Source organism: Nannobrachium achirus, assembly GCF_963921795.1.
Source record: "Nannobrachium achirus genome assembly, chromosome: 9".
NCBI lineage: Eukaryota > Metazoa > Chordata > Actinopteri > Myctophiformes > Myctophidae > Nannobrachium > Nannobrachium achirus.
The window spans coordinates 7811573-7836168 of record NC_137818.1 but is presented as its reverse complement, the minus strand read 5'-3'; the positions used below and the strand labels follow the sequence as shown (position 1 = coordinate 7836168).

General features: G+C 41.2%; 1 protein-coding gene across 3 annotated transcripts in view; it reads left to right on the top strand.

The window, feature by feature from the left end:
• The first annotated feature begins 2239 nt into the window (after positions 1 to 2239).
• LOC308292021 (forkhead box protein P1-B-like) overlaps positions 2240 to 24596 on the top strand; it is a 53790-nt gene continuing 31433 nt past the window's right edge. The window contains exons 1-2 of one of the 3 annotated variants that reach the window (XM_080734220.1): positions 2240 to 2362; positions 6799 to 6969. In XM_080734220.1, coding sequence (XP_080590346.1) covers positions 6814 to 6969 — 156 coding nt within the window. In that variant the 5' untranslated portion in view covers positions 2240 to 2362; positions 6799 to 6813. Of the gene's footprint in view, positions 2363 to 6798; positions 7018 to 18392; positions 18523 to 24596 lie in introns of those variants that run through there. The other 2 variants (XM_080734219.1, XM_080734221.1) reach the window with 2 other exon arrangements.

The window sequence follows — 24596 nt, the reverse complement described above, 5'->3', positions numbered from 1 at the left end:
TAATGCTAATGCTAACAAATGCTAATGCTAACAAATGCTAATGCTAACACATGCTAATGCTAACAAATGCTAATGCTAACAAATATGCTAATGTTAACACATACAAGGTTGCACACACTTAGCGAGCTGCAGGCACACTTAAAATTTCTTAGAAATTTTCTTTTCTAGTTAAGTGTGCCTGCTATGCAATAGCAGAACACTTATTGTAATCCGCCATACTTAATGATAATAATGATCCCACAAATTTCGGCACGTAATAACTGCCGCACAATTTACGCCACCGCCGCAATATATACATCAAAACGTGCGGCTCGGCCGGGAATGGTGTGCTATTACTTTTCTTTCCGATCCGCGTTACCATTGCGACGTAATTCGCAAAAAACGACGCCCAAAAACCCCATTGACTTAGAATGGGGGAAACTTCAGCACGTAATAACTGCCGCACAATTTACGCCACCGCCGCAATATATACATCAAAACGTGCGGCTCGACCGGGAATGGTGTGCTATTACTTTTCTTTCTGATCCGCGTTACCATTGCGACGTAATTCGCAAAAAACGACGCCCAAAAACTCCATTGACTTTGAATGGGGGACTCCGAAAAAAACCCAGAAACTTTGGCGCCAAATCTGCCATACTTTTGCCTAGCAACGTCATTTAAAATGTAAAATGCTCACACAACTTTGGTCTTTTTCCGACCAATAGGGATGAGCTGTAATTGATTAAGCCCCGCCCCCTCTATAACAGGAAGTGCCCTTCACCAAACAGGAAGTGCCTCTATAATTCATGAACCGTTTGTCGTACAGACTCGCGGCTGGTGTCATACTTTTTTCCTCAAAATTTTTTTTTTCTCAAAGATTTTTTTTTCTCAATTTTTTTTCTCAAAATTTTTTTTCTCAAATTTTTTTTTTCTCAAATTTTTTTTTTCTCAAAAAATTTTTTTTTCTCAAAAATTTTTTTTTCTCAATTTTTTTTTCTCAAATTTTTTTTTCTCTTTTTTTTTTTCTCAAATTTTTTTTTCTCAAATTTTTTTTTCTCAAAAAATTTTTTTTTCTCAAATTTTTTTTCTCAAAATGTTTTTTCCTCAAAAATTTATTTTTCTCAATTTTTTTTTCAATTTTTTTTTTCTCAAAAAACTTTTTTTTTCTCAAAAAACTTTTTTTTTTCTCAAAAAACTTTTTTTTTCTCACAAAACTGTCGTTAAAGTGCGACCCGTGATAACGGCCAAAAATGCGCCAAAACGCCACTAATTAGTCGAAATGGCTGACTTCCTGTTTGGTTTCTGATTGGCTGCTGGCCTTGTGACGTGGGTAGAGCTGCGAGGGCCCGGTCATCGCTGCTTGCAGCTTTAATTCATTAATCGTCCATGACCTTAATTGGGGCCTATTTCGCCAAACAGGAAGTGCCCCTCACCAAACAGGAAGTGACCCTTGATCTCGTGAACCGTTTGTCATACAGACACGCGGGTTGCGTCAAATGACAAGATTAAGAGTCCTTAAACTTAATTGGGGCCTATTTCGCCAAACAGGAAGTGCCCCTCACCAAACAGGAAGTGACCTGTTTTCTCGTGAACCGTTTGTCGTACAGACATGTGGGTGGTGTCATATGAAGAACAATAATGTTAAAGTTTATGCAAAAAAATGCTAATGTTAATAACGCTAATGCTAACACCAACCGCTACACAAGGTTGCACAGACTTAGCGAGCTGCAGGCACACTTAAAATTTCTTAGAAATTTTCTTTTCTAGTTTATTATGTTTTCCCAACATTTTCCAATAAATTGACAGCAATTTTCAGACTTATTATGACGATTATATTTTTTAATTATTGGACATGAATCCATCCATACAACAAACGGTTTTATATTGAATAAGCCTCAAACAGTTTCTCTCCCAGTGGCGTCAGTTCAGAAAAAGCTAAGGTATGGCAACATGACTGGTGTCTTGCACGCGCGCCTTCGCGCGCATGCAAAACACCAGTCATGTTGCCATACCTTAGCAACAGGCACGATTACAGTACATTTTATTATTTCCCTCTTTAGCCAAGGTATGGCAGCTGCCATAGCTTGCCATACCCACCCAATTGACGCCTCTGCTCTCTCTCCATTCCATGTGTCCTGGAACGCTGCCACGGCACGGTGGGCGGTGACGTCACCATTGTTTACTTTTTCCCACTGGCCCCGCCCCCTGGCTGCTAGCATCACCAGGCTAACGGTGTTAGCTTCTGTTACCTCCCCATACACACACACAGAGAGAGATGGGCTAACAGTGTTAGCTTCTCCTGTTTTAGTCCCAACGAACAACAGGCTGTTGAGATCTGTGTGTGCGTGTCTGTGTGAGCGCCTGGAGGAGAGGCCAAGCCAAGGTAGGGTTTATTACTTTAATAAAAATTGTTGTGTCGGTGTGTGCGTGTGTGTGTGTACACTACAGTATGTCGTGTGTGTGTGTGTGTGTGTGTGTGTGTTGCTGCTAGCCGTTGTGTTGTGTTGTCTCCAACAGCTTTTGTTGTTGTGTAAATAAATGAGTTGAGTTATTGTGTAATAAATGTTTCATCTGCTGTTCTCTGCTCCAAAAGAGCTGATCTACAAGCAGCTGTCTGTCCACACGTCGATAGCTTGTTTGGAGATCTACTCTTTCCCACAGTGTATGCATGAGCTTTTAGTAAATATACATTTAACATATGATTAGATATTACTGTTGCACCTTACAGACAGTAAACATCTTAACTATAGCTTTATGTAAGAGGACAGTTACTGAACATGAAACTGTTCTTTGACTCATTGTTGTTCCTTTTTCCCAGTAATGTTTGACATGAACTTCTAGAATGGATGAAAGTGTCTTTATATTGAGAACCACTGCTGTAGATGACAATACCAGTCAGTTTGGTTGATTGAATATTTTATTAGAAAAAAATGGAGAACAGTTCAAGTACTGTATAGTTCAAGTACACCCCAAATAAGTCCTTTTACGGTCTTGTTTACCTTGGTGTTCAATTCATGGACATTAAATAATGTAATATTCTATCAGAGTATTGCCATGTACAGTATGTTCTCCAGTGCTGTGGTTATCATCCTTTTCAGACCCCCACAATAATCATATTTGAACTGGGGACCCCCCACAATAATCATATTTGAACTGGGGACCCCCAGAAATAAATCATTATAATCAACAAGGTGTTGTGAGCTTGATTGTAGAAACTATTGTAGCCATTTTCACAGTGTAGGCCAAACAGTGTTCGTTAGACTTGACAAGATCGGTATTAATCCAGAAATGTGCAGATACCCTGTTGCACTTACAGTGCACTGACTATACGTTAGTTTATTTACTGTTGAGTGAGAAAACAATGTTGCACATCAAAGCCAATCATCTGGGGACCCCCCGTAATAATTAGGGGACCCCTGCTTTAGTGGACATCAAATACACATACTGTAAACATATAAAATATAAAGTATACAAGGGTCTTGAATGAATGTGTAGGGACTTCAACGTTATGAACATTTTACTTACCATTTAATGAACTGTTTTTATGATGTTGGTATCTGCGGTTATGCAGCTGATGACGTGTCCACATTCTTGGTGAAAATGACACCAAGGGCTTGTAGATCTGACGTGTTTTGAGGCAGAATGGATGCAGCTCATTACAAACAAGCTTGTAGATCTGATGTGTTTTGAGGGAAAATGGATGCAGCTCATTACAAACAAAGCTTGTAGATCTGATGTTTTAAGGCAGAATGGATGCAGCTCATTACAAACAAGCTTGTAGATCTGATGTGTTTTAAGGCAGAATGGATGCAGCTCATTACAAACAAGCAGTGCTACATTGTATTTAAATGCATCAAAACATCCTGGTGTTTATGATGTACTAGACCTTACCCGTTTGAAGATATGTGCTCCAATATATGTGCAGAGTGTGGGTTATGGAGAAAGTAACTGTAACTGGTGCGTGTGTGAGAATATGTGGGGGCATCATAATGTAAGGAGCAGCCCATGGAGGAGTGTATATTTTTTGATGGATACAAATAATTTAACAGCTAAATTAGGTGAATAGAAGTATGAGGATGTATGCGCTTGCTCTACATAATTTTGCCATACCCGTCGGAAGATAAGACACACATCAAATGCACCCGGTGCATGAGTGACCCGTGCATGCAGGCAAACCACATGAGAGAGAGAGAGAGAGAGAGAGAGAGAGAGAGAGAGAGAGAGAGAGAGAGAGAGAGAGACACACACTGCAACAACTGTGAGATTGGTGGGTGTGGGGTTACAGATCCCATGGCCTGGAGGAACGGACCGTTGCCCTGACAACAGGCTGAAGTTGAGTTGAACAGAAGTGGTATAAAAACGCTAATTAATAGCTTGAATTTGGTGAAAATGGAAATCGGGCTCCGTCAGCCTCTGTATAATGCTAATGGCCAATGAAAAATTTGAAAATTGGGATCAGTTGCTGAAGAGATAAAGGTGGAAATGCATTTGTGAATGACCTACTGACTGACTGACTGACTGACCTCTCTCTAAAATTATATAATGGATGGAGTTCTATTCGGACTTTAAGGGTTATAAATGCTTTGGTTGGTTCTGGTTGCATTATGCCTTTATTGTTTGTACATGTACTGTTTTTATTGATAGATTGAATACTTTATTAGACATATGTAAACAGACATTAGGGCTAAAAGGATAATGCAACAAAGTCCTGAGAACTTGTTTCTATTGCGGTTATATGTATTCAATTAATCAGCATAGCATATAAAATAAATAGCACATTAATACATGATATCAACAAATGCAAAACATTATTATGTACAAAGGAGAAACAGGGGAATGTGTGAAGAGAATGACAGTACCTTTCTGTGGAAAAATATGTTGTTTACCTGTTATTAGTTAGTTAGTGCTGCTTAAAAACCTGCATGAATATTTGTGTCTAAAATAGATATAAATGCATTGTTTATCTGCTTATTAAATAGATTTATAGGCAAACATTCTGTGAAAATAGCAGATCTACAAGCTCACAACACATTGCGTTTTTGTAATGCATTGTGAGCTTGTAGATTCTCTGCAAAGTTTTATTGTTTGTCATACAAAGGTGTTGTGCCAGATACCCTCACAAAAACATGCAGTAATCCTGGTCTCTATACTGCCTGATGGAGGGGAAAGGAACTGGTTGGAATAACGTGTTCCTTCCACGCGCTACATCCAACCAGGGAAACTCCCCCCTGTCCGGTGATAAGAAGCAGCTTGTTCACTCCTCATACACTGAAGGAAGCATAAACTCAGTTTGGGGCTCTCCCCAGGTTGGCAGAGGGAGAGCAGAGCCCATGATTACAGCTTAGGCAATTGGCACTGGGTGAAGAAAAAAAAATGTAATCTTTCCCCAAGCCTTTACATACACAATTCAAGTCCGTCATAATCATTTAACCAAAAAAAAGTTAACACAAATAGATGACATTTGCAAAATAATAGAGGTCTTAATATTCATCATTTAATGTACAGTTAAAAACATAACCTCACTTTCAATTCCCTCCAAATCACACAACAAACTGTGGGCTACACCAGAGCTGCTGTGTAGCTCTGTGGATGTGTGCCAGGGGTCGGGCCAGCGGGCCTGGCGGGGCGTTTATCTCCTCCACCTGCTCACTGTGTTTGTACATAAACACCACAGCCTGGGCCGCTGTTTACAGTCGCCATGGAAACTATCACTGCTTCAACAAACAGCAGTGTTTAGCCTTCGTTAGCTTGTCCTCTGACTCTGACGCTTATAAAGCCTTGTGGAGGCAAGCTGCTTCTAAAGAACGCTCTGTTCCCTTTCAAAGTAAAGCACCCTGTGTTCCCTTTCAAAGTAAAGCACTCTGTTCCTTTTCAAAGTAAAGTAACTGTTGTTATCATAGGCCTAGATTCTATAGATCTTTTTTAATTAATCGAATTATCGAACAGAGTTTTTATATATATTTTTGATGTGAAAATAGCAGATCTACAAGCTCACGTCAAGTTGCATTGTGAGCTTTTAGATGTTTTTATATATGTGTTTTTTAATCGATGTGTTTTAAGTAACTGTTGTTTTTACATTTTGGGGGTGATTAAATCGTGGGCCTCTTTCAGTTGATATTTGAATATGTGGGATTAGTTTTGTATACAGAAAAGACATGTTTTCATGGAATGGCTCGAAGGCTGATTTATATTTTACTGTAAGTGTAAAGGATTGGAAGGGACGGGAGGGGGGATGCTGTTTGCTGCTATACATTTTGATTATTTCACTGAAATGCACCTGCTGCTGTCTGTTTAAACTTGTTCCTTATGCACCGTATGCCCAGCCTCCTTATGCACCTTATGCCCCTTAAGTCTAACCTCCTTATGAACATACTGTACTAGGACTGTCACGATTATGAAACGATTTAATTGTGTTTTTGTCGTTGACAATTACATTTCTGTTTGGCTTGTAGGCTTTAAAGTTGCACATGGCAGGCATGACACATAACCTAAATATACAAAGAAATTCCTGACATATTTGACAACTTTATACTTAAAAACAAACATTGATCACGTCCAACCCAGATTTGGCACAAAAGAGTGGTCAAATTAGTTCTCCTGCTATACCACTAAATTGTGGAACGCCCTATGAGCCTTAAAGGAAACAACACTGAAAATACAAATGCAAACTTCTAATAAATTATTTACTTCAATCAATGTCTAACCTCCGTTTGCACCTTTTCTCTCTCTCTCTCTCTCTCTCTCTCTCTCTCTCTCTCTCTGTCTCTCTCTCTCTCTCTCTCTCTCTCTCTCTCTCTCTCTCTCCCTCATTGGTTGCAGGTGAGTCTCGTCCAGATGCATGAGTCTGGGTCAGATCAGACCAGCCAATCACACGCTCACGCGGACACAGCCAGGAACTTCACAGACAACGATGATTGGCTGAGCATCAACCAGAACCCTCCCACTGAGGCGCCCAGAGCCAATCATCATCATCATCATCAACAACACCAGGTCAGCGGCATCTGTCGATCATCTGTCAGTCATCCTCAGCAACACCAGGTCAGCGTCTGTCACAGTCTGAACACATTGATTACCGAATGAACCGAATTTCTTTTTTTTCTTTTTTTTGGCTGTGGCCACAAAAACATGATTTTAACCCTTTCTCTACACTTTCTTGGAGAAAATCTTCCTCCTTGTATAATCATAATTACTGATTATCATGTTTTAGGGGGGAAACAAATGTTTGCACCCCATCTTTAAAATTAACGGAACATTTTGGATTCTTTATTTTTTCATTTTCAATTTTTACTGTACCGAAACCGTGAGCCAAAAACCGAGATACGAACCGAACCGTGGGCTGACTGAACCGTTGTACCCCTAGTTAAGACTATGAACTAGTAGTTTTTATAACTCAGAAATGCAGAAACGCCAGTAATTTTCAAGATTTTACCTCATTTTGAACAAGCCGCGGAAGTGTTCACGCCGTTTGTAACATCCATCGATCATGTCTTCTTTCATCCGGTGAAGAAAGATTGTGACCGCGACGAACTGTTCTTTAGTTATGGTTGAAAAAATGTGTCTGTGGACGATTTGGATGATCTAGGAGTAGAATCCTAGATAAATCCACTTTTCTGAATTCTCTAGCATTATTGGTCTGAATGGAAAGACAGATACTCGGATCTGTCTTTACTGCGGGGTGTATAAGACGGTCTGATATTAACCCATGTAGAACGGGTACACATTATTGCGTATCATTATTTTATGCTTTAACTATTGAAAAATAGCAGATATACAAGCTCACAGCGTGGCACCGAGTGCCGCCCTGCGAGCTTGTAGATCTGCTATTTTTGAAAAATTGTGAAAATTAAAATGTTGGCCCGATTCTAGAAGTGTCTTTTGAATCCTTCTAAGATTTTTGGAAAAAACTATGTTTCTATGTCAGCAATCTGGCCAGCCATCATGAAAGAAAAGGTCCTTTTCAATTAACTGGAGCTCAGTTAGTCTGTTCTTGAGAGACTACTGTGTCAGTGGTTCTCAAACCTTTTCATGTGAAGGACCCCAAAATGATATGTATTTGGCCACGGACCCCATCTCAAAATATTTAGTTCCAGGGACCACCCAGAACCAAAATTTGAGTTACAAATGTTCGCTTTGAAAATACATATATTCAAAGATTTGCACACATTTTCACGACTTTTTCAAAAATAGCAGATCTACAAGCTCGTTGTGAGCTTGTAAATCTGCTATTTTTCACTGGTTAAAGTATTCAATAATTCTAGGCCTAAATGGGTTTTATACAATCAAAAGACAGATTTACGCGTATTGGCTCATATGGCGTATATGGCAGCCAAGTGTGGTAAAATCTGAAAACATGTTTTGGCGTAAATGGCGGCTAAAGAGTTAATATCGCTGTTGGCTACTGTAAGAACGATCTGTGGTTGCTAGGAGACCACTTTATGCATTGTCACTTGTTTTTTATGTCTTTTGTTTGTCTCTTTTTTTTGCTTGACTGCAAATCTACAAAATGTTATTTACAGTAGATGGCATGTTGCATAGACAGAGCCTAGGGTCATGGTTTACCTGCTATCCTTCACTCTGTAGTTTGTTGACTGTAGTTTGTTGACTGTAGTTTAGGGGTCTTCAACGTTTTCAGGCCAAGGACCCCTTAGTTGAGAGAGAGATGAAGCAGGGACCCCCGCAACCTTTTCATAGATTCCATATAGTTTCATTGTTTGACAGCACAATCATCAGTGTATTTTGGATTCATGTCAATTTAGATAGATAGATAGATAGATAGATAGATAGATAGATAGATATATAGATAGATAGATACCTTTATTATCCCAAGGGGGAAATTCAGTAATTTGTGTTTTCAGATATTTAACAGCTTGAACCGTCTATACCTAATATTCTTCACCTTTCACTCTGTACTTAGTCTGCTCTTTTCCCCCCCTACACCAAACCTCTTTGCCAAAAATAGCCGATCTACAAGCTTGCGCTGCGAGGCGTTGTGAGCTTGTAGATCGGCTATTTTTGGCTGAAGTTCTCAGATTAAGGACACTAGGTTTCCTGTGGTTAATATAAAAAAAGGAGAAAAAAAGTTCCTATCGCGCAAAGATTTGGAGGACCACCGCCTATAGTAACTCTGAGGACCCCCTAGGGGTCCCGGACCCCCTGTTTGAAGGCCCTTGCTGTAGTTTGTTGACTCTTGTAGAAGAGCGTCTGCTAAATGGTTCGTTGTAGTAAACCGTGAAACCATCCAGAAGAATGTGTTTACTGAGTGTTTAGTTTTGTTTGTTATTTTGTTTTCTGCTGTTCTTCTACTCTTACCAAGGGTGTCACACCAAATTCTGGGCCCCGGGCACAAGGATTCACTGCGGCCCCCCCCCCATGAATGTTCTTCATAGGGGGAGCGGGTTTAACCCATTTAGACTTGGACACATTTATTACACATTTATTACACAACATTAACTATTGAAAAATAGCAGATATACAAGCTCACAGAGCTTGTAGATCTGCTATTTTTTTGAAAAATCGTGAAAAAGTCTTTGAAAAACATGTTTCTATGTCAGTGTTGCTCAAACTTCTTCATGGGAAGGACCCCCAAAATTATATGTATTTGGCCATGGACACCCATCTAAAAATATTTAGTTCCAGGGACCCCCCCAGAAGCAAAATTTGAGTTACAAATGTACAAATGTCGCTTAAAAAGTACATATATTCAAAGATTTGCACACCTTCACGACTTTTCAAAAATAGCAGAACTACAAGCTCGCTGTGAGCTTGTATATCTGCTATTTTCGCAATAGGTAAAGTATAAAAAAATTAAGGCCCCTCCACACCTTGGGCCCTGGTAACTCAGTCCCACTTTTCCCCCCCTTGTGAGTTGTGACGCCCCTGACTCGCTAAGAGAGAGCCTTTCTTTCTCCTCCCGACACAACTTACTCAATATCCTAAAGTGTTTGTACACATCTGACTGTCTGACCCAACATATACTTAAACACAGGGTAAATAGAGTTGTTGTCAAAACACACTCTCCTAAATAACATTCTTAACATAAAAAAACAAATCTAACAAAAACACATGAAGATGTAAGCAGCTGTATCAGGTGACATGCTGCTGCTGTTATATGGAAATGTGTTCCTGTGTTGTTTACATACGGTTGTTTTATTGGCTGCGTGGTCACATGCTGCTATATGGAAATGGGTTCCTATGGAAATTTGTTGCTGTGTTGTTTACATGAAGGGTGTGGGAAAGGTTAGGTTTATAGAGACAACCTGAGGCTCGAATACCTTCAACAGCCTCATTAACTCTTTCCATGCCACAGAGGTAGATTGACGAGAATCATTGAATCGCGAATAATAAAATTTGATTCTTTTTTTTATTATTATTATTATTTTTTTTTCATTTAAGATGTCAAAATGACCTGAGATCAGAGAGATGCTTTTCTCGTTTGTGTGTTGGCTCCCTCGTTTAGCTGATTGAGAAAATGTGTGTCCATTCTAGTGGATGGACACTTTTTTTGATTCATTCAGCTCTATCTCTGGAACCATTTGTCTGCTTGACAAAATTATTTTTGCCACTGAATCACAACAACTGTGTCTAACTAAAACTACAACTAAAATCTAAAAAAAGAAAATCTTTTTTTTTCATTGCATAGTAAAGAAAAACATACAAAATCCTGGCACAGCTACCTTGGGGCCATTTGGCCCTGGCATGGAAAGTGTTAAAGCTACCGTCTGTCAGTGATGTGTTAGTTTAAAACACCATGTTTTAGTTTTTTTGTTGTCAACAGTCTGTCTGTCACGTCACACTTTTCCCCTACTCATAGCTCCGCCACCGTTGCCCCGATCCATGCCAAACATTGCACACACACACACTCCTTGGCTGCCAAACCACAACCTCCACCCCTTATCTCCCACATGGCCCTCTTCTAGCGCCACCATGAGGCCAATTCTTGCAAGACACTTTTTTGGACACTGCTCCTAAAGATTTTGCCCTAAAATCACGCAAATCAGTACACAGTATCTCCAAAGTCATGTCATCAACATGGATCTGTCCCATTTCCCATTGCCTACATTGCCTTCTAAAGTTTGTGTATGCGACCTGGCGGTTGCTTATCTCCCAATGTAGGGAGTCTTACTGGTAGTTTTTTGTTGTCAAAGCCATATAATGTGGTCGGACTTTTTACATGTTTATCCTGTACAATATATGAGCTCTGTCTCCTGATTGGATGTTTATCCTGTACAATATTTGAGTTCTGTCTCCCGATTGGATGAACATGGTATCCCGACCTGCAAATGTATTTCCTGTTTATTGAAGACAGTCTCAAAGCGTGTTGTAATCTCTGGGTTAAATCTCTACCTGTTGTGTCTTGGTACAGTGGGTTAAATCTCTACCTGTGGTGTCTTGGTACAGTGGGTTAAATGTCTACCTGTGGTGTCTTGGTACAGTGGGTTAAATCTCTACCTGTGGTGTCTTGGTACAGTGGGTTAAATCTCTACCTGTGATGTCTTGGTACAGTGGGTTAAATCTCTACCTGTGATGTCTTGGTACAGTGGGTTAAATCTCTACCTGTGGTGTCTTGGTACAGTGGGTTAAATCTCTACCTGGGATGTCTTGGTACAGTACCTGGGATGTCTTGGTACAGTGGGTTAAATCTCTACCTGGGATGTCTTGGTACAGTGGGGAAAGATGCTTAGGAAGTGTAGCTCAGTTTCCATAAACACAAACTAAGTTCCTGGTGTATTAAAGGAGTAGTTCACCCCCCCCCCCCCAAATGACTATTTTTCTATTGATTAGTCACCCCATGGAGCCTTGAGTTCAATAATATCTTTTTGTATTCATCGCATTCCTAAGACAAAAAAAAAGTATTATAGTAAATTTAGCCCAATTGATTCAGGATGGGGACCCAAATACAAGGCCCTGGATGGGGACCCAAATGCATTTGTGTGAGAATCAATGGGGGTCCATTTACTTGACCCTTGACCCTAAATTTAACCCCATTGATTCTGACCCAAATGCATTTGGGTCCCCATCCATGGGGGTAAATTTACTATAATGTCTTAGGAATGCGACAGATACAAAAAAGAAAAACATATTATTGAAAGTCTCCATGGTGTGATTAATCAATCAACACATTTGGGGTGTGAACTACTCCTTTAAATTAGTCAACAATTAAAGGAGCTATAGTCAACTTTTTCATTGTAGGGCCGATACTTTGTTTACATCCTAGTCAATAGACTAGAATGTAAACAAAGTGTCGGTCTGACAATGATTATTTTATCATTATTTTACTTTTTGTGGTCATTTTTGAATAGAAACACATATATGAAGCTTATTTTTTTTATAAAATATTTTCTAAACATTATTTTTATTTTAGCATCCGTTTTTCAAGATTTTTTTTACTATAGCTCCTTTAACACTCATGTCAGGAGGGAGAAGAGTATTGGACAAGTTGTCCTTTTTTTTATTATTTTATTTTTATTTATTTTTATTTATTTTTATTTTTATTTTTATTTTTATTTATTTTTATTTTTTTTTGAGAAGGGGGAAAACGGTGTCATGGTATGCCTTTGACCTAGGCCTGTCCTCTAAAAATCGACGAATCGACGCGTCGTTTTAAGCCCCCGGAATCGACGCCAATTGTTTGAGTCGAGCCGTCAAAAATATATAATTTTTTTATCACACCAGTATACTGTGGTGCGGTATGAGAGCGCTGGACTGTGACTGTCATGTAATTCTTATTGAGTCCATACTTCCTACTACTTGTAAACTAGACTTAAAAATAAAATCAGTTCACGTGACTTGAAAGTTGCCTTGATCATATAACAGGGAGCTCTTATTTTGAAGTTAACCGCTTGGAAAGGAAATGCGTCGACGTGTTGTTATTCTACTTGAGAGCTGGCCAAAGAAGCAGCAGAGCCAGCGCGATGCGCTTTCACTTTCACTGCCGTGCCGTGGGTGTGTGGTGGTTGGACTCAGGCTGAGGAATAGCGACGGGCGAACTGTTTTCTTTTTATTATCTCGCACCAGATCGGCAACATAGCTCTTTTGATACAGCAGCGGTGCTCTGAGAAAATACAACTTGTGGAAATAATACACGACATGCTGTCAAAGAGATGCATTATTCTCTCCTCCGTTGTTCTACTCTGCTCCACAATTCACAATTACGCACGGCAAATTACGCACGGCTGGACGCAATCTTATCGTCATTAATGTCCAGTGTCCACCGCTATCATGTCTCAATATGCACGGTAGTTCATGGATCTAATTCACTTTAAAGGCTTAAAACATATTGCTGTTTTATTGTATTACGTTGACGTGGTTTAAAAGCTTAAAGCACCACTTTTTTTTTTTTTTTTTTTTTTTTTTTTACATAAACGATTCGTCGACGCGTCGGATTAACCCCCGCGACTCGAATCGACTTGATAAATCCTGCGTCGAGGACAGCCCTACTTTGACCCCTCCTTTCCATGGGAATACACACACATATCCAACTCCACTCCTAGTTAACTGATACATGCTTGTTCAGGCCAGCTTTATCTCTGCTCAGCTAGGACTGAAAGATATTATTTATTGTGTAGCTACTTGTTACTTATCGTTGACTAATGTCTCTCAACTATTGGGTGACTTGCAGTACATCTGGTTGGAACGACGGCAGCAGCGACTAAACTAACATCATGTTGACTCAACCCCGTCCAGTCACTGAGCACACACACACACACACACACACACACACACACACACACACACACACACACACACACACACACACACACACACACACACACACACAGGGGCGTCACACCAAATTCTGGGCCCTGGGTACAAGGATTCACTGCGGGCCCCCCATGAATGTTAACTATTGAAAAATAGCAGATATACAAGCTCGCAGCGCGGCACTCGGTGCCGCGCTGTGAGCTTGTATATCTGCTATTTTTGAAAAATCTTGAAAATGTGTGCCAAGAAACCTATGTTTTCATGTCGGTGATGCTCAAACCTTTTCATGTGAAGGTCCCCCCATCTCAAAATATTTAGTTCCAGGGACCCCCCAGAAGCAAAATTTGAGTTACAAATGTTCACTTAAAAAATACATATATTCAAAGATTTGCGCACATTTTCACGACTTTTCACGACCGCGCTGTGAGCTTGTATATCTGCTATTTTTCAATAGCTAAAGTTACTAGGGCCCCTCCACCTTGGGCCCTGGTACCTCAGTCCCACTTTCCTACCCCTTGTGACGCCCCTGCACACACACACACACACACACACACACACACACACACACACACACACACACACACACACACACACACGCACACTGCATTGTCGCTCCTCTGGTATTGACTTGTTAATAACTCACACTAACATCTGACATCATAGATTTTCAGTAACGTTCCATGTCTCTTAACTGAAAGCTGTTGTCTCATTGCAACATCATGAACTTTATGAAGTATGATGCAATGTTTAGAGATCACTAATGTTTTATTGTTGACATTCTACGACCAACATGCATACATACTGTACATGTTGTATGGCCAACATGCATACATACTGTACATGTTGTATGGCCAACATGCATACATACTGTACATGTTGTATGGCCAACAACATGTATACATACTAGGTCTGCACGACATGTACAACATGTCATATCAATATCGATATGATATACGATATTACCGTACACATTTCATATTCAATTGTTTAATTGTTGCAACAGTGAAAACTATGCATTATTAAAAAAAATATAAGAAAAATCAAAACAGCATAATAACAAGTCCATATCACTCATGATTTTAAATGCTATTGGGTTCCCACACTTTTATTTGATATTCTAAGTGTAGCAAATGGCAACGATATGGCCGAAATATATCCCCAGGGCGATATATTTCCCATATCTTGCCTTTTGCGATACTGATATTGCGCATGGCCATACCGCGATTATGATGCGATAACCATATATTGTGCAGCACTAATACATACTGTACATGTTGTATGACCGACATGCCTATCTAGATCAGTGGTCCTCAACCCTTTCAGGCCTCGACACCCAAAACAGCTGCTATCTGTCAGTTCTAGATGTCATTCTCTAGAACAGGGGTTTTCAAAGTGGGTGACGGGGCACCCTGGGGTGCCGCGAGATCATTTGACAATATTTGGAATTTATTTGGACACTTAAAAAAATATTTAGTATCATTTTAAACTTGAAGTACAAAGTTATTTTCTGTCAGTTCTAACCAAAATGGCTTTTATCTCAACGTTTTCCTCGCAACATAATCACCAAAATATCGTCACTGTCGGGCAAAAACCTCGTATCTCCAAGTTTCAAATGTGTACGTCTTTTGGTAAAGCAAAGCCCTGCTTCATCATACAAGACTGTCGCACAAAACTAGTGAAAACAGCAGATCTACAAGCATGTGTGCTTGTAGATCTGCTGTTTTCAATAGTTTAGTACATTTTATAGATGATAAATACAAAACGAACGGTTTTGGACATACAAGTTTTCCACCCGACGACGACGATATGCTATAAATATAATATAAGGTGCTGGGAGTGAAAATTATAATGTAGGGGTGCCTTGGATTAAACAAATATTTATGGGGTGACCTGAGACAAAAAAGTTTGGGAACCCCTGGTGAGGTTGTGTGTTTGTTGCAGTAATATCTTCATATGTGAACAAATGTATGTTCAGCTGGTCTGTGGCCCCGCCCATCAGGGGCCCCGTCACTATGCAACCATCAGAGAACCAGTATCTCTATGTGTTTGTGTTTTTTAATAAATGAACGCCCTGGCCTAATGGACCGCCTTCATCATATAGCGCTTTTCTCCAAAGCGCCTTACAACAATGTATTTCACATTCACACACATGCAAGGCACCAAGCTGCTCACCAGGAGCTACTGGGGGTTCAGTGTTTTGCTCAAGGACTCTTCAACACATAGCCAGGAGTAGGAGGGAATCGAACCTGAAACCTTTGGATTACGCTCTGTACCTCCTGAGCTACGCACGCACACATGCACACTTCATCGCACACCCATTTGGTGCATGGCTTGTAGATCTGTCATTGTTGAGTATTGAGCTTGTAGATCTGTTATTATGGAGTATAGAGCTTGTAGATCTGTTATTGTGGAGTAAAGAGCTTCTAGATATGTTATTGTGGAGTATAGAGCTTGTAGATATGTTATTGTGGAGTATAGAGCTTGTAGATCTGTTATTGTGGAGTATAGAGCTTGTAGATCTGTTATTGTGGAGTATATAGCTTGTAGATCTGTTATTGTGGAGTATAGAGCTTGTAGATCTGTTATTGTGGAGTATATAGCTTGTAGATCTGTTATTGTGGAGTATAGAGCTTGTAGATATGTTATTGTGGAGTATAGAGCTTGTAGATCTGTTATTGTGGAGTATAGAGCTTGTAGATATGTTATTGTGGAGTATATAGCTTGTAGATCTGTTATTGTGGAGTAAAGAGCTTGTATATCTGTTATTGTGGAGTAAAGAGCTTGTAGATCTGTTATTGTGGAGTATAGAGCTTGTAGATATGTTGTTGCGGAGTATATAGCTTGTAGATCTGTTATTGTGGAGTATAAAGCTTGTAGATCTGTTATTGTGGAGTATAGAGCTTGTAGATATGTTATTGTGGAGTATAGAGCTTGTAGATCTGTTATTGTGGAGTATTGAGCTTGTAGATCTGTTATTGTGGAGTATATAGCTTGTAGATCTGTTATTGTGGAGTATCGAGCTTGTAGATCTGTTATTGTGGAGTATTGAGCTTGTACATCTGTTATTGTGGAGTATAGAGCTTGTAGATCTGTTATTGTGGAGTATTGAGCTTGTAGATATGTTATTGTGGAGTATAGAGCTTGTACATCTGTTATTGTGGAGTATCAAGCTTGTAGATCTGTTATTGTGGAGTATAAAGCTTGTAGATCTGTTATTGTGGAGTATATAGCTTGTAGATCTGTTATTGTGGAGTATCAAGCTTGTAGATCTGTTATTGTGGAGTATCAAGCTTGTAGATCTGTTATTGTGGAGTATATAGCTTGTACATCTGTTATTGTGGAGTATCAAGCTTGTAGATCTGTTATTGTGGAGTATCAAGCTTGTAGATCTGTTATTGTGGAGTATTGAGCTTGTAGATCTGTTATTGTGGAGTATATAGCTTGTACATCTGTTATTGTGGAGTATCAAGCTTGTAGATCTGTTATTGTGGAGTATCAAGCTTGTAGATCTGTTATTGTGGAGTATCGAGCTTGTAGATCTGTTATTGTGGAGTATCGAGCTTGTAGATCTGGTATTGTGTGAAGCATTGATAACTGGACATCCTCTGTTATTTAATATCGTATATAACCAATAAGACGCCTAAGCGGCCGAAATGAGTTTTCTCAGAAGGGTGGCTGGTATCTCCCTTAGAGATAGGGTGAGAAGTTCAATCACCCGAGAGAGACTTGGAGTAGAACCGCTGCTCCTTCACTTGGAAAGGAGCCAGCTTAGGTGGTTCGGGCATCTAGTACGGATGCCCCCGAGCGCCTTCCTAGGAAGGTCCTCGATGCACGTCCCACTGGGAGGAGACCCCGTGGCAGACCAAAGACCAGATGGAAGGATTATATCTCCAGACTGGCCTGGGAACGTCTCGGTATACTCCCAGAGGGAGTGGAGGAAGTTGCGCAGGATAAGGAAATCTGGAAGTCTCAGTTGGAACTGTTACCCCCGCGACCCGGTTCCGGATAAGCGGTTGAAGATGGATGGATGGATGGATGGATATATAACCAATAAGACGCCTAAGGGTGAAAACGACTTGGCCATCCGTCCAAAGGGATTTGGTTCCCCTGACATCACAGTGATTATATATTGGCATTCACAGATATGGGCTTAGTTAATATTGATGACATCAGGGATCCCCATATATGGGCATAAAAGGGATTTGGTTCCCCTGGTATCACAGGGATCTCATCTCCATATCTCCATATATGGACATAAAAGGGATTTGGTTCCCCTGGCATGACAGGGATCTCCATTATGGCAATAAAAGGGATTTGGTTCCCATGACATTACAGTGATGTCAGAGCGTGAGAGTCAATCAACAAGAGAAGACAAGCGTTACCCATATAGACAGACAGACAGACAGACAGACAGATACGGTCAGGATGTGACGGTTTTGATAGTAAACTGTGACCTACGGTCGCAAATAAACAACCTAACCGTACAGACTTTACTGGTGCGTGCATGCACGCACACACGCACGCACGCATGCACGCGTGCGTGCGTGCGTGCGTGCGTGCGTGCGTGCGCACCAGCAGAAACCCAGAGATGAGGAGAGGAGGAGAGGGAGGTGAGACTCCTCCTACTCCCCTCCCCCTCCCCCAGTGAGGAGAGGGAGGGGAGGAGGTCTGTTTGAATTAGCTTAGTTTTGTTTATGCTTCACATGCAGTAGGCAGAGAGCGAGAGAGAGAGGTTCACTCACAGCACAGAGAGAGAGAGAGAGAGAGAGAGAGAGTGCAGGAGAGAGAGAGGTTGAGTCACAACAGAGAAAGAACACAGACACTACAGGTTGACATGAGCAGGTTAGTGCGTTTGTTTCTTTATTATTATTATTGATATTATCATGATATTACTATGGATTCTGTGCGTTGATGATGGAGTGTGTGCGTGCGTGTGTTTGTGTGTGTGTGTGTGTGCTGTGCTGTGTGTGTGTGTGTGTGTGTGTGTGTGTGTGTGTGTGTGTGTGTGTGTGTGTGTGTGTGTGTGTGTGTGTGTGTGTGTGTGTGTGTGTGTGTGTGTGTGTGTGTGTGTGTGTGTGTGTGTGTGTGTGTGTGTGTGTTTGCGTGTGTGCGTTCGTGTGTGTGTCAGGGCTGTCTCACCACCAGTGTTTACACTCTGTCTGTCTGTCTGTCTGTCTGTCTGTCTGTCTGTCTGTCTGTGTGTCTGCAGCAGTGTGTTATTCAAGGCCTGTCTCGCTCTGTCTGTCTGTCTCTCTCTCTCTCTCTGGCTGATCTTTCCACAATAACAACAACAGATGATGTTTGGACTTGCCGGTTGCTATAGTAACGGGGATTAGGCAGAGGGCTGTTGTTTTGTGTTGACAGAAAAAACAGAAAGAGAGAAAGACCAACAAGCTCCCACTGAGAGAGAGGGGGAGAGAGAGAGACAGAGAGGGAGAGGTAGAGAGAGAGAGAGAGAGAGAGAGGGAGAGGTAGAGAGAGAGAATGTGTTTTCATTACTTTAATAGCAATAATAATTTACAGACCATGTTATTTAGACAGATGCTGGGTTCATTGTTGAGCTTGTATGTATTTTCATTATATTGTTTAGACCAGTGTTTCTCAAACTCTCAAATTTCAAGGTCTCCCCTTAACTCTGACAGGGTACAAATGGAACCAAATGAACCTGTCTGACGGGTTCATGTGGTTCCATTTGTACCCCTGAGTTACAGACTTGTATGGGTCACTTCAGACCCTCCTAAAGGTACCCACAGTCCCTGGAATCCACTTTGAGAGAACCACTGGTTTAGACTGTGATCCTATAGTTTACTGAGACCCTACGCTTTATGTCTCTCTGCATTCTATGATCCTATATTTTACTGAGACACTACGCTGTCTCTCTGCGTTCTATGATCCTATAGTTTACTGAGACACTACGCTGTCTGTCTCTCTGCGTTCTATGATCCTATAGTTTACTGAGACACTACGCTGTCTCTCTGCGTTCTATGATCCTATAGTTTACTGAGACACTACACTGTCTCTCTGCATTCTATGATCCTATTGTTTACTGAGACGCTACACTGTCTCTCTGCGTTCTATGATCCTATAGTTTACCTGCATTCTATGATTCTATAGTTTACTGAGACGCTACACTGTCTGTCTCTCTGCATTCTATGATCCTATAGTTTACTGAGACACTACACTGTCTCTCTGCGTTCTATGATCCTATAGTTTACTGAGCTGTCTCTCTGCATTCTATGATCCTATAGTTTACTGAGACACTACGCTGTCTCTCTGCATTCTATGATCCTATAGTTTACTGAGACACTACGCTGTCTCTCTGCATTCTATGATCCTATAGTTTACTGAGACACTACACTGTCTGTCTCTCTGCATTCTATGATCCTATATTTTACTGAGACACTACGCTGTCTCTCTGCATTCTATGATCCTATAGTTTACTGAGACACTACGCTGTCTCTGTGCATTCTATGATCCTATAGTTTACTGAGACGCTACGCTGTCTCTCTGCATTCTATGATCCTATAGTTTACTGAGACACTACGCTGTCTCTGTGCATTCTATGATCCTATAGTTTACTGAGACACTACGCTGTCTCTGTGCATTCTATTATCCTATAGTTTACTGAGACACTACGCTGTCTCTCTGCATTCTATGATCCTATAGTTTACTGAGACACTACGCTGTCTCTGTGCATTCTATGATCCTATAGTTTACTGAGACACTACGCTGTCTCTCTGCATTCTATGATCCTATAGTTTACTGAGACACTACGCTGTCTCTCTGCATTCTATGATCCTCTAGTTTACTGAGACACTACGCTGTCTCTGTGCATTCTATGATCCTATAGTTTACTGAGACACTACGCTGTCTCTCTGCATTCTATGATCCTATAGTTTACTGAGACACTACGCTGTCTCTCTGCATTCTATGATCCTATAGTTTACTGAGACACTACGCTGTCTCTCTGCATTCTATGATCCTATAGTTTACTGAGACACTACACTGTCTCTCTGCATTCTATGATCCTATAGTTTACTGAGACGCTACGCTGTCTCTCTGCATTCTATTATCCTATAGTTTACTGAGACACTACACTGTCTCTCTGCATTCTATGATCCTATAGTTTACTGAGACACTACGCTGTCTCTCTGCATTCTATGATCCTATAGTTTACTGAGACACTACGCTGTCTCTCTGCATTCTATGATCCTATAGTTTACTGAGACACTACGCTGTCTCTGTGCATTCTATGATCCTATAGTTTACTGAGACACTACGCTGTCTCTCTGCATTCTATGATCCTATAGTTTACTGAGACACTACACTGTCTCTCTGCATTCTATGATCCTATAGTTTACTGAGACACTACGCTGTCTCTCTGCATTCTATGATCCTCTAGTTTACTGAGACACTACGCTGTCTCTGTGCATTCTATGATCCTATAGTTTACTGAGACACTACGCTGTCTCTCTGCATTCTATGATCCTATAGTTTACTGAGACACTACGCTGTCTCTCTGCATTCTATGATCCTATAGTTTACTGAGACACTACGCTGTCTCTCTGCATTCTATGATCCTATAGTTTACTGAGACACTACACTGTCTCTCTGCATTCTATGATCCTATAGTTTACTGAGACACTACGCTGTCTCTCTGCATTCTATGATCCTCTAGTTTACTGAGACACTACGCTGTCTCTGTGCATTCTATGATCCTATAGTTTACTGAGACACTACGCTGTCTCTCTGCATTCTATGATCCTATAGTTTACTGAGACACTACGCTGTCTCTCTGCATTCTATGATCCTATAGTTTACTGAGACACTACGCTGTCTCTCTGCATTCTATGATCCTATAGTTTACTGAGACACTACACTGTCTCTGTGCATTCTATGATCCTATAGTTTACTGAGACACTACGCTGTCTCTGTGCATTCTATGATCCTATAGTTTACTGAGACACTACGCTGTCTCTCTGCGTTCTATGATCCTATAGTTTACTGAGACACTACGCTGTCTGTCTCTCTGCGTTCTATGATCCTATAGTTTACTGAGACGCTACGCTGTCTCTCTGCATTCAATGATCCTGTAGTTTACTGAGACACTACACTGTCTCTCTGCGTTCTATGATCCTATAGTTTACTGAGACACTACACTGTCTCTCTGCGTTCTATGATCCTATAGTTTACTGAGACACTAGTAGTGTCTTACTACACTGTCTCTCTGCGTTCTATGTACTGTATGTGCATAAAATCTGATAAATGACTAGATTGTAAATTGTTTATCTGCTATTGTGGTACAAGAAGTATACAGTATTTTCACTTACAGTACATCTGACACAAGCGTCACACAATCGTGTGTTTGCTCAGACCATTTAAGCCCTATATACTTGTTGCTGTCTGTACCACAACTTTAGGTGACGTCATCATTCAGAAGTGAGACGGACATGTATGACAGCGTTAGATGACATCATCAGAGTAAGACAACCACCACATGACAAAGTGCCTTGCTCATAGGCGTCTGGTCTTAGTGAAATGAAAGAGACACTACGCTGGAAAGCAAACTCTACCTGCCCAAAAGTTGTATTTACCTGCCGGGGCCAGGTGGGCAAGCCTTACTGTCAATGCCATCCTTGTTACTCCCAAAGAGAACCTCAACATTTTGTCTCTGCTACCTCCAGCTCTGCTATGTCTTTTCCTCAGTGTGTCTGTCTCTAAACCATACAACACAGCTGTCTGTCTGTCTGTCTATCTGTCTGTCTGTCTGTCTTTCTGTCTGTCTGTCTCTAAACCATACAACACAGCTGTCTATGGAGCCAGAACAGTCTCATAATTCACAAATGCGTACCTCCAGTTTTGTAATTTTTGAAATGTTGTGTTTCCACATTTTGAACTCACATGCCCAGATTTGAAACTCACAAGGTCAGATTCTTGTGTATTTTGTATCTGTGATTTGTATCTGTGTTTTGTATTTGTGTTTTGTATCTGTGATTTGTATTTGTGATTTGTATTTGTGTTTTGTATTTGTGATTTGTATCTGTGATTTGTATCTGTGATTTGTATTATTATTTGTTATTTGCATCTCTGATTTTTATCTGTGATTCAAATCCACAAAATACAAATCCACAAAACACAAATCACAGATACAAATCACAGATACAAATCACAAATACAAAACACAAACACAAAACACAAATACAAATCACAAATACACATCATATAAATCCACAGATCATGCACGTCTGCTGTGAGGATTTTTTTTCCGCCACTAGGGGGAGCTGTTTTGCAGTGGATCTGTTTTACAGTGGATCTGTTTTGCAGTGACTTTATGAGACTCAGTCTGACGGTTGAGTGACAGGCCTCCCAGACCCAGTTGTTGCCATGTCTGCTTATTATAAGCGACTTTATTATTACCATTATTATTATTAATATTAATAGTAATTCTTCATCTCCAGAGGCGAGGGGCCGGCGGCCGACCGAGGGGCCTCTGGAGTCGGGGTCTGACCACCCGGGGACCCCCTGGAGCCCTGGGGACCCCCAGCGGACCCCCTGCTATCTAGTCCCATGTATTTAAAAAATGTTCGGCTCTACAATGGTTTCAATGGGAGGGCCGACATTTTTTTGGGGAAATCCGGGACTTAACCCGCACGGACACCCTCCAGGGGGCCCAGGGACCCCCGCAAAATTATAGCGCCGCCACTGCAGCGCACATAAACTTCCATAACTCGGGCTAGGAGCGACCGTTCGAGACGGGACCGGTACCCACACGTCCGGCTCGGGGCCCCGGAGCCGGCCGTGCCACTGCGCCGCCTGGCGGCCGACGCCAAACAGGAAGTGCCTCTATATCTCATGAACCGTTTGTCGTACAGACGCGTGGGTGGCGTCATATGACTTGATTAAGAGTCCTTGACCTTAATTGGCGTCATATGACTTGATTAAGAGTCCTTGACCTTAATTGACGCAACCCACGCGGGTTGCGTCATATGACTTGATTAGGAGTCCTTGACCTTAATTGGTGCAACAGGAAGTGCCCTTCGCCAAACAGGAAGTGCCTCTATATCTCATGAACCGTTTGTCGTACAGACGCGTGGGTGGCCTCATATTACTTGATTAGGAGTCCTTGACCTTAATTGGTGCAACAGGAAGTGCCCTTCGCCAAAAAGGAAGTGCCTCTGTATCTCATGAACCGTTTGTCGTACAGACGCGTGGGTGGCCTCATATTACTTGATTAGGAGTCCTTGACCTTAATTGGTGCAACAGGAAGTGCCCTTCGCCAAACAGGAAGTGCCTCTGTATCTCATGAACCGTTTGTCGTACAGACGCGTGGGTGGCCTCATATTACTTGATTAGGAGTCCTTGACCTTAATTGGTGCAACAGGAAGTGCCCTTCGCCAAACAGGAAGTGCCTCTATATCTCATGAACCGTTTGTCGTACAGACGCGTGGGTGGCCTCATATTACTTGATTAGGAGTCCTTGACATTAATTGGTGCAACAGGAAGTGCCTTTTGCAAAACAGGAAGTACCTCTATATCTCATGAACCGTTTGTCATACATGTTTGGGTAGTGTCATATGACTTGATTAAGAGTCCTTCAGCTTAATTGGTTTAACTAGCCCTGCATCTCTTCTGATGGCTGCTGCCCCTTTTGACGTGGGTAGAGCTGCGAGGGCCCGGTCATCATTGCTGAAGGACTCTTAATCAAGTCATATGACACCACCCACACGTGTACGACAAACGGTTCATGAGGTATAGAGGTACTTTCTGTTTGGCAAAGGGCACTTCCTGTTTGACGAAGGAAACACCAATTAAGGTTAAGGACTCTTAATCAAGTAATATGAGGCCACCCACGCGTCTGTACGACAAACGGTTCATGAGATATAGAGGCACTTCCTGTTTGGCGAAGGGCACTTCCT